The 9935-nt window shown below is 42.6% G+C and overlaps 1 protein-coding gene across 1 annotated transcript; it reads left to right on the plus strand.

Moving 5' to 3' along the window:
- The first annotated feature begins 8577 nt into the window (after positions 1 to 8577).
- On the plus strand, positions 8578 to 9657 carry LOC125277656 (heat shock protein 30-like). The gene has a single exon (XM_048206120.1). The coding sequence runs from the start codon at positions 8884 to 8886 to the stop codon at positions 9457 to 9459; it is 576 nt and encodes a 191-aa protein (XP_048062077.1). The 5' UTR covers positions 8578 to 8883; the 3' UTR covers positions 9460 to 9657.
- The last annotated feature ends 278 nt before the right edge of the window (positions 9658 to 9935 follow it).

Genomic DNA, 9935 nt, shown 5'->3' on the forward strand with positions numbered 1-9935 from the left:
CCCTCTCTCTCCGCCGCCATTCTCAGGCCTCAAATGCATAAAATATGAAACTTTATAGACATACTAATGTTTCTTTCGTAAAGACAACGTTGTAGCCTACCTACTTATTCAAACAACAAGATATTTATTTACCGTAGCAAGACGTTCAGCTGCTCTGCTGTGGAACTTCAGTTCGCTGCACTCAGGGGCGGAGTTAAGAGGTTTGACTGACAGTTTGAGCGGCTCCAAAAAGATTTTGTCACAAGCTCTTTTTAATACCTTTATTAGGCTAAATATATTTGTAAATTTATTGATTTTTTCAAGAAAATTCATTGATTTATTCAAGAAAATAAATAAATAACATAAAACACGTCCAAAAAAAAAGGGCACTTCGGAGTGTAAGGACAAAAAGGGCATGTGCCCTGCACAGGTTGAGCCCTACCTGTGCACGTGCCTGCTGGGCAGAACTAGGAAAATACACGGAAGGAAATCACGGATGTTTCGACCGCAGTGACGAAAGTCGGCCTCGGCGTCTTGGCATGCGGGGACCGTTTTGTTTGGGCTGAAGTGCCCCCGAGATGAATCGGCGGCGGTGTAATTGCTCCTAGTAAGGCCAGAGGATTGTGGCAAAGATACCTTGTGGACGAAAGATTCTTCATCGGACACACAGAGATTAATTTCGGACACGGTGGGAACTTAGGGCGGGTCAGATGCTGTCAAACTGTCGAGGAATATGGGTGAGTCGACCGTGTCTAATATGCTTTCACTCATGCTGATTGGGTAGATATGTTGATTACTGATTGCTGACAGCTGGCCGAGATGACGTGATGATTAGTCAGATTATTTGAACGTTGCTCCTCCCGAATTTTGTTAATAAAACATCATTAAGAGCGAATAAAATATAAGATGACAAATTGTGCAATCCTGCTCTTATTTATGTATCCGTTTGCTCTCATGTGTCAATCAGAGTGTCTGGTAGCTGTAAACAGTGAGAGATCTTGAGGCAGACGCGACGCTAGTAGGAGCTAAGAGACGCGCTCTATTACGAGCAATAAGAGCGAATAAAATATTAAGTTAAGATGATAAATAGGTACATAAGAGCAGGATTGCACTGTTTGCATGCATTCATCAATCGGCATATATCATATATGCATCATATATCCGTGGCAGGTCCCGAGGCAGGCGCATATAACCGTGGCAGGTCCCGCGGCAGGCGCGCATAACCGTGGCAGGTCCCGAGGCAGGCGCGCATAACCGTGGCAGGTCCCGAGGCAGGCGCGCATAACCGTGGCAGGTCCCGAGGCAGGCGCATATAACCGTGGCAGGTCCCGAGACAGGCGCGCATAACCGTGGCAGGTCCCGAGGCAGGCGCGCATAACCGTGGCAGGTCCCGCGGCAGGCGCGCATAACCGTGGCAGGTCCCGAGGCAGGCGCGCATAACCGTGGCAGGTCCCGTGGCTGCTCCCCCTTCCACGTATTAAAGATTTTACTCCTACGGCAGCGCTGCCCAGGCTCTGTCCGCCTGTCAGGGCTGTGACACCGGCAACGGTAAATGGCAGTGAGCCCAGCCCACACATCAGAGAAGTGTCAGCTCTTATTTTGAAAAGGGCTTATTGAAGGGGCGTGACATCACATTGAAGCAATACCCCTGATTGGCTGACTACACGTGTGGATCGTGGTCACACACTCTGCGGAAAGATAGTGCCAAAAAGATCTGTAGACGTGTGCAGAGGGATCTGTGAATGCCCTGTGATCTGCAAACACAGATTCAACACTTGCATGCTGAGCTTTGCACAGAATGTGTACGAATGTCTTTTTACAGTGGTTTGAAAATACAAGTTAGACCATGTTTGTTTGCAAATTGTAAGGAGGGCATTTGTAGATTTTTTTAATGGAAAAAACAGCGAAACAGCTGTGCCAAAATTCTGAAAACAAATGCAACACAATCTACAAATAAAAAATGACCCTCATGCGCAGACAAATCACTTTGCATTCATTCAAATTCTGGTTTTCAAGTACAAGTCACTGATTTCTATTTGTGAATCATGAAGAGTCTGTTTGTGGATTTTTTATCTATTTGTAGATTTTGTTTTACATTTGCGGATCATGAGGAGTTTGTTTGCGGATTTTTTATCTATTTGTAGATTGTGTTTTGTGTTTACAAGTTGTAATATCTATTTGTGAATTTTAGTCTGTCCATTTTCAATGGTTTTGGCATCAATTTACCCCCATACAGAAGCTCTTGAATTCATCTGATTTAAATTGAGGGCCATTGTCTGATTTTATTGTGACAGGAAGTCCATGTCGGCTAAATATGTTCTCCAGGCTGTCAATCACTTTCGCGGTCGTGGTTGAGGTCAGAATTTCATACTCATAATATCTACTGTAGTAATCCACCACAACTAGGATTGAGTGTTTTGATGGCAGGGGACCCAGTAGATCTACTGCTAGATCTTGCCATGGTCCATCCGGCAATGGTAAAGGGCGCAGTGGTTCTGGCACATCTGGACGAGAGACAATTTGACAGCTATGGCAAGACTTACAATATCTCTCGGCAGCCCTGTCCATGCCAGGCCACCATACTTTGGTCCTCAGGTGTTGTTTGGTCCCGACAATACCTATGTGTCCCTCATGAGCAAGTGCCAGTGCTCGTGGTTGTAATATTTTTGGAAGGACAATGCGCGTTCCACGTAGGACTAGAAAACCTACCACACACAGCTCACCAGCAACAGCTGCGTATGTCATACAGTTTTCAAAGTGTCCACTTTCAATGGCTTTTCTCACCTCTATCAATTCTGGATCATTTTCCGATGCCTCTTCCACCTCCCTAGTGGTAAGGGCTCTCGGGGTGGCATTAATGGCTACAAATCTCACATATTCATCCGAATCATGCAAGTGCTTCTCCTTCATTGCTGTGCTTCCAAGGAGTCGTGACAAGGGATCTGCAATGTTCTTTTTCCCAGAAATATAGACAACCTTAAAGTTGTATGGTTGAAGACGCAAAACCCATCGCTCAATGCGGGCACAGGGCTTAGAGCGTGGACTGTAAATTGACTCTAATGGCTTATGGTCTGTGACCAGGTCAAATTGTCTTCCATAGACATATGGGTGAAGCTTCTCACAGGCCCATACAAGGGCAAGGGCCTCCTTCTCCGTCTGGGAGTACCGTCTCTCACAATCTGATAGGCTTCTGCTAATGTAGCACACTGGCACCATTTGTCCTTTTTGACATTGCGTCAATACAGCCCCCAACCATACAGGACTGGCATCAGCTGTAACCTGGGTCGGTGCATCTTTGTCAAAATATGCTAAAGTTCCTGATTTTGCGAGTTCTTCTTTAAGAGCGTTAAATGCACTTTTCTGTTCAGGACCAAAGACAAATTTTGAGTCTTTTCTGGTAAGACATCTCAAGGGCTCTGCCAAGGTTGCAAATTGTGGAATAAATCTGCTACTATAATTGACAAGTCCAAGAAAACTCTGAACTTCTGAGGCATTCTGCGGTTCTCGAGCCTCCACCACAGCCCTGACTCTCTCCTCAGTGGGCCCAATACCCTTCTGTGTGAGCAGAATCCCCATAAAGTTTAAGCGATCTATACTGAACTGACATTTTTCAGGATTCAGAGTTAGTCCACATTCTCTCAGACGCTTCATGACAGCATGCAGACGGTGATAATGTGTTTTGTGGTCAGGTGCGTGCACAATCACATCATCTGAGATGTTTTCAACTCCCTCTATTCCAGCAAGGGCAGATGCTATCTCATGTTGGTATTGTTCACTCGCTGATGATACTCCAAAAATGTGAACTGCAAATGTCGTAATCTGGCAGGACTCTGGTGTCAGCTCCAACTGATGGTATCCCCATTTGAGATCTAACTTACTGAAAACCATAGACCCGTTCATGCTTTGTAGCAGTTCATCTACAGTGGGGATGGGAAATCGTTCTCTGATAATTGCTTGATTGGCTTGCCGCATGTCAAGACAAAGTCTGATTTCAGAATTGGCTTTTGGAACAATCACGACTGGATTAACCCATGGGGTAGGCCCATTCACTTCTTCAATAATGTCCATTTTCAAGAGTTCTTTGATCTTTTCTTCAATAGGATGCCTTAAATGGAATGGAATCCGCCTTAAAGGCTGGGCCACTGGCTGTACCTTTGGATCTATATATAAACTGATTTGTTTGGTTTTTAGCTTACCAACTCCTTGAAACACCTCGGGGTATTGTAAATGGAGCGACTTTTTGAGGTCTGTTATAGCAGCAACGTTTGTGCCGATCTTCAGTACTCCAAGTTTCATGGCAGTGTCTCTCCCTAACAGCGGTTCTCCCATTCCTTTGATGACGATGAATTCAGCATATACCGTCCAGCTGTCTATTCTTGCTTCACACTTGAAAGCTCCCTTTAATGGCAATGGCTGATTGGATGAGTAAGAGAACAGTTTCTTCTCTATTCCTGGGATGTATGAATGGCATTTGATGTTCTTTGCTTTCAATTCCTCCCATGTTCTTTCATCGATGATGTTACTAGTCGCACCTGAGTCTACAAGCATTTTTAAATTTACATTTCCCAAGCAGACAGTCTCTCAGCCATGTAATCGTCTTGGATGACAAATGCATATTCAGCTTGCCTTTCAACTTGGTTAACTGCTTGCTGCTTCACATTTTTGGTTTTGCACATTTTTGAGAAATGGTCTCGTCCTTTACATTTGTGACATGTCTGACCCCTCGCCGGACATTTTAAATCTCGTCCTAAATGATCTGTATTTCCACATCTATAACATTGTTTGTTCTGCTTACTGCATTCAGCTTGCTGCTTTCCCTTGAATTTACCTTTAATCTTTCCTCCCTTTTTCCAGACGCGATTCACAGTCTCGGAGTCAGATTTTGATGCGTCACTCACTGATGATGCACCCATCTGTTCCTCTATCCTTTCACAGAGGGCGGCAACCTCCAACGCACGATCAAGCGTGAGGTTAGGTCCTTCCTCCAAAAGTTTACGGCGCACGTATGTTGATGTGCATTTCCCTACGATAGAATCTCGGATTTGATTATTCATGTCATCCGCGAATGCACAGTCTCTTGCTGCCTGTCTGAGACGTGTTGTGAACTGTTGAATTGTCTCGCCGGGGTTTTGGGAGAGTTTATAAAATGACTGTCTGGCATAAGCAGTATTCACTCGCGGCACAAAGTATGCATTCAAGGCTGCAACGGCCGCGTTATAATCGGTAGCATCTCCCGTATCCGTCAACGTGGAGAATATATCTTGAACATCAGTTCCAGCGTGATGCAAAAGAAGTGCCCTGCGCCGCTGACGAACTGTCGCTGCGGCATCCTCTTCAATTATAAGTCCTTTGCCGTCGGCATAAAGTTCAAACGATGTCAGCCATCTTGTCCATCTTGAACCAAGAGTCGCGGGGTCTTTGTAACACTCAAACGCAGGAATACCTGACTTTTCCATCGCGTGCAATCAGTGCTAACATCCAGGCTGCATCCTCGTCGCCAATGTTGTATCTCCGTTCTTAGAGCATTCCGATGTCACTCACACGCTCTACTGAATTAAATCAGTCGCACACTTGAGAGTTTTCTGTATTGCAACTTTACTTCTTTCTGCCCACCTCACCCCTTCACATCCGGTCCCATCATGCATAGTGCACTTAGATCTTAAAGATACAGACCATCATTCTAATATATGACACATGTCTTCAACTATATGATATTCCGATTCTCAAATATGTGTAAGTGAGTGTGTTTTGTCGTTTAAAAACCTTTATAAATGATCTTTATCTTGATCTATAATGCGAGATGCGCGCCGCCATCTGAGTTTGCACTGCAGTTCTGTCAGTCTGATTTACAGAAGGTGAATACATCAGTTTCTCCTGAAATATATGCAAGTAAGTGGCTGGTGAACTGGAAGAATAAGAGAGTAAACTTTATAGTTACTTAGACCCATTATGTGTGTCTGATATGAATAAATGTCGGCAAATTATATTTGAATTCACTGTTTATTGATGCTTCCACTGACGTCTGACATCAGTGTGTATTTTATAAACTCCAAATGTATTGTTTAATGGTGCTTATGCGTATTTAAATGCCTGAAACCTTAAAAGAAACATTATGTGGCTGAAAACACAGCATAGCTGTGATGACAAGAGAGCGCGCGTCCGTCTCGCAGCCAGAGCGCGAAAGCACAGTTTGAATCTAGCAGTTATGTGACGTCGCTTAACATTCTAAATCCCATATGTGGAACCGTACGCCCAGGGGCACAGAAATAAACATCCCATATGTGGGAACGTACCGCTCAAAGGGTTAAACAATAAACTGACACAAAGACATTTGAATATGTATAGACAAATCCGGCGAAACACGGAAGTAAAGCAGCGCCGCCATTACTGCGTGCCTTGCTGCTAAGGAAGTAGCAGAAGTAGCGTGTTGGTCCCGTAGGCTGTAGCAGATGTTAGCTATATAGTTTTTTTAGTACGTATGCTGTCCAGTGATGCCGGGCAGAGCGTGTTGTGTGGTTGGTTGTTTTAACAACAGCACAAAACTACAGGCCTGGAATAAAACCGTTTGTGTAATCCACGAAGCTTTGTTGCACATTGACTGCCCATGTTTACGGCCATACGGATTGCACAGAGTTCCTGGTCGAGCGGAGGACCAAGATGTGCGTCAAACGTGGATGAAACACATAACCGAGATGGCTCATCGCATGCCAGATGATTAATAAAATAATCTTGAATACCTGTAAGAACATGTATTTTATTGCTACAACTGGTCGTGGCTAAGGCCATCCTTAAAAATATTTTGGTTTGCCGTAACAGCCAAAAAAATAAAAAATGGTCGGTAGGTCGTAAAAAAAAAATGTTTTATTGCATCACATTAAGTGTATTGTGATTGTCAAAACATTTTAGTAACTAAGCTGAATTTTATTAGGTTTAGTGACATGTTACAATGTTTACATGGTAGGCTACAATTTCTGGTAAGCTACACTTTTTTATTATTTTTATTCAATTATTATTATTTAATTATTATTGTGATTTGATTTAATATTGACTCATTTGGATAAATATTAGCTAGGCTACACAAGGTAGGCATTCATTTTTCTCAAGAAAAAAACAACTCACCTAACTTAATGCTTTAAACATACAGAGAGCCCTATCAGCTGGCAGTATTATTTAAAAATAACAATTTAAATCTAATGCATTTTTTATTATAATAACAACTTTATTTAATGATATAAGTAAAAATATAATAAAGATGTAATACAGTACATATCAGCCAAAACAGGTTCTGTGTGAGGGGCTGCTAGCTGACAGCGTTCGGTCATTTCTGAGAGATTTACCTCAGACAAAGGTAAGTGTGAATACATAAATCCATTTTGAAAAACATGTTTACAAGAACATAACATTATACGTCGTTTGATGTTGTAATATTTTTAAATCTGTATTTCTAGCATGTCACATTTACAAGCACCAAAACGGTATTTATTGTTTGAATTTCGTAATAAAATTGACAGAATCTGAGAGCTGAGATTTTTTTCTATCATAAGTAACCTGCTCTGTCTAGTCTGTCGGTCTCTGTGTCCTCTTTACTTCGCGATTTTTCTGTGCGTGAGAAAATGGATGTGTGGCGTGAGAGCGTGTGAAAAGCGTCAATTAGCCTTTCGCAGAGCCCCGCCTCCCTTAGTTACTGTTGCTTTGTCCGACAAGCCGTGGCGCTGTCACTCCACACGCAGTGAAAAATACATCGCGGAACAAAGAGGATACTGACCACACATCGACAGACAAGACAGAGCAGGTTACTTATGATATTAAACAAAGTCCCAGCTTTCAAACCTTGTAGTTATTAAAGAAATTCAAACAATAAAAACCGTTTTGTTGCTCTTAATGTGTCGTGACCATGGTCGTGACAGATTGCTGTAGATCCTCAGCTCAACCGCTCGTAAAAACCGATCATCTCTTCCTATTAGTCCATGAACATGAGAATGAATGTTGTTTCAAACGCGGAAAGACGTCAATACACACCATTTTTCAAGTTTAACTCCACAGAGGTTAATCTTTTAACTACTGACTGCTTTGTCGGACAAAATGGCGAATGTGGCGTTCTGATTGGTTAGATCACTTGTCAATCAAACTCCCAGCGAAAGGTCAATTGCGTGTGTCTCACATTTTATTGCATTTGTATTAGCTGTTTGAAGAGTAAAAAAAAATCCGTGGGTCTTAACGCAATTACAATCGGCAAGTCGGTCGGACTAAAAGGGGAAAAAATAATTAATTGGATCGGTCCTAAATTGACAGGGTCGGTCGGGTTATGGCAAACAAGAATATTTTTAAGGATGGCCTAATAATTATTTGAAACGAAGCTTGTGAACATATTAGCAACACAGCTAGTAATGACAGCGTTCGGTTTTATTGTTGTCATCAATTAATACACTTCTTAATTACATTACATTACATTTTTACATTATTACATTATGTTGTCAATAAATTACCTTTATCAGTAAGTTTTGGCCACTGCCTGACATCAGACATTTTCTTTAATGAGCAGGATGCGCTTTAATTGAAATGTCATTAGAGGGCACCGGCAAGTGTCACACCGTCACACTTCGCAGGCACGCAAAAATCCTAGAATGTTTACATCAAATTATCAGCAAAAGTTTATTTAAAAGTGGAGTAATCCTTTAAAGCTATAAAATAATATAATGAACTTTTAAGTTACACTTGTTACTTACTGTGTCGATGTCCAATCCTCATCTAAAATGAGACTGTGACAGGTGTGACGTCATCAGTCCTCTCTCTTCTGCCCCCACTGGACGAATCCGGAACTGCCTGGAAAGTTCATGAACTCGCTGGTGCTGAAGAACACACGCTATAAAGCCGAGTGACTCGCAGCACTCGAGTCAAATCTAAATGCCTCACGAGTGGACGAACCAGAGAGACTCGAGAACACAAACCCTGAACATGTTGATCCCACATGGATTCCAGCCTTCCTTCAGCTCACTGATGGGAACCGAGTGGCCAGTGCAGCGCAGTCTCTGTCCGGAGATCACAGCTCTTCACAGACACGCAGAAGTGCTGCAGGAGGAGAGGAGCAGCCTGGAGAAACTGCAGCACCAGATCTTTGAGGAGATCTATCCAGTCTCCTGCGCAGTGGAGAGAGACGGAAGCCGCTTTGCTTTGATGCTGGACACTCGCAACTTTTCCCCGGAGGAGCTGTCGGTCAGGCAGGTGGGCAGGAAGCTGCAGGTCTGCGGAAAGAACCAGAAGAAGCAGGAGGATCCTGGGAAAGGCTCGTACTCGTGCAGAATCCAGGAGTTCAGACGGGAGTTTGACCTGCCTGAAGGAGTGAATCCTGAGGGATTGTCCTGTTCCATGGCTGATGATGGGAAGCTCTACATACAGGCGCCAGTGAATCAGAGATCTGAAGACGCTGAGAGGAAGATTTCCACTGACTGTGAAGCTGAAGACAGTCGAGACACAACATGAAGCCACGACTGCTCAGAAGAAGAACCCTGATCAGCTCTGATGGACTGCCTCAAATGATGCTTCGTTTTTATATAAATCCTGTACAGTTTGAGTAAAATATCACATTTATTTATTTAAACTTCATGTATAGCGTATTTAACATGGATATACAGTGCGATGCTTTTCCTCACATTTGCTTTGAAAAATATTAGCACAAGATTTTACGCAAGCTCCATTTGTTAACTTTAACAAGAACAAAAATGTTGAACTTCTAAAGCATTTATTAATATTAATATATTGAAATCAAAAATTGTATCTGATAATATCATTTAATACACCTGAGTGAACATGAACTAACAATAAACAGTTGTATATTTATATATATTTTTTAAAAGAGCTTAAAGGTCCCGTTTTTCGTGGTTTTTTGAAGCTTTGATTGTGTTTATAGTGTGCAATATAACGTGTTCATGTTTCGCGTGTAAAAAAACACAGTATTT

The sequence above is a fragment of the Megalobrama amblycephala genome, linkage group LG10 (genome assembly GCF_018812025.1).
Source record: "Megalobrama amblycephala isolate DHTTF-2021 linkage group LG10, ASM1881202v1, whole genome shotgun sequence".
NCBI classification, from domain to species: Eukaryota; Metazoa; Chordata; class Actinopteri; order Cypriniformes; family Xenocyprididae; genus Megalobrama; species Megalobrama amblycephala.

Excerpts from the sequence above, each read along its gene's own strand:
- LOC125277656 (XM_048206120.1), top strand. The coding sequence starts at position 8,884 with ATGCCTCACGAGTGGACGAACCAGAGAGACTCGAGAACACAAACCCTG.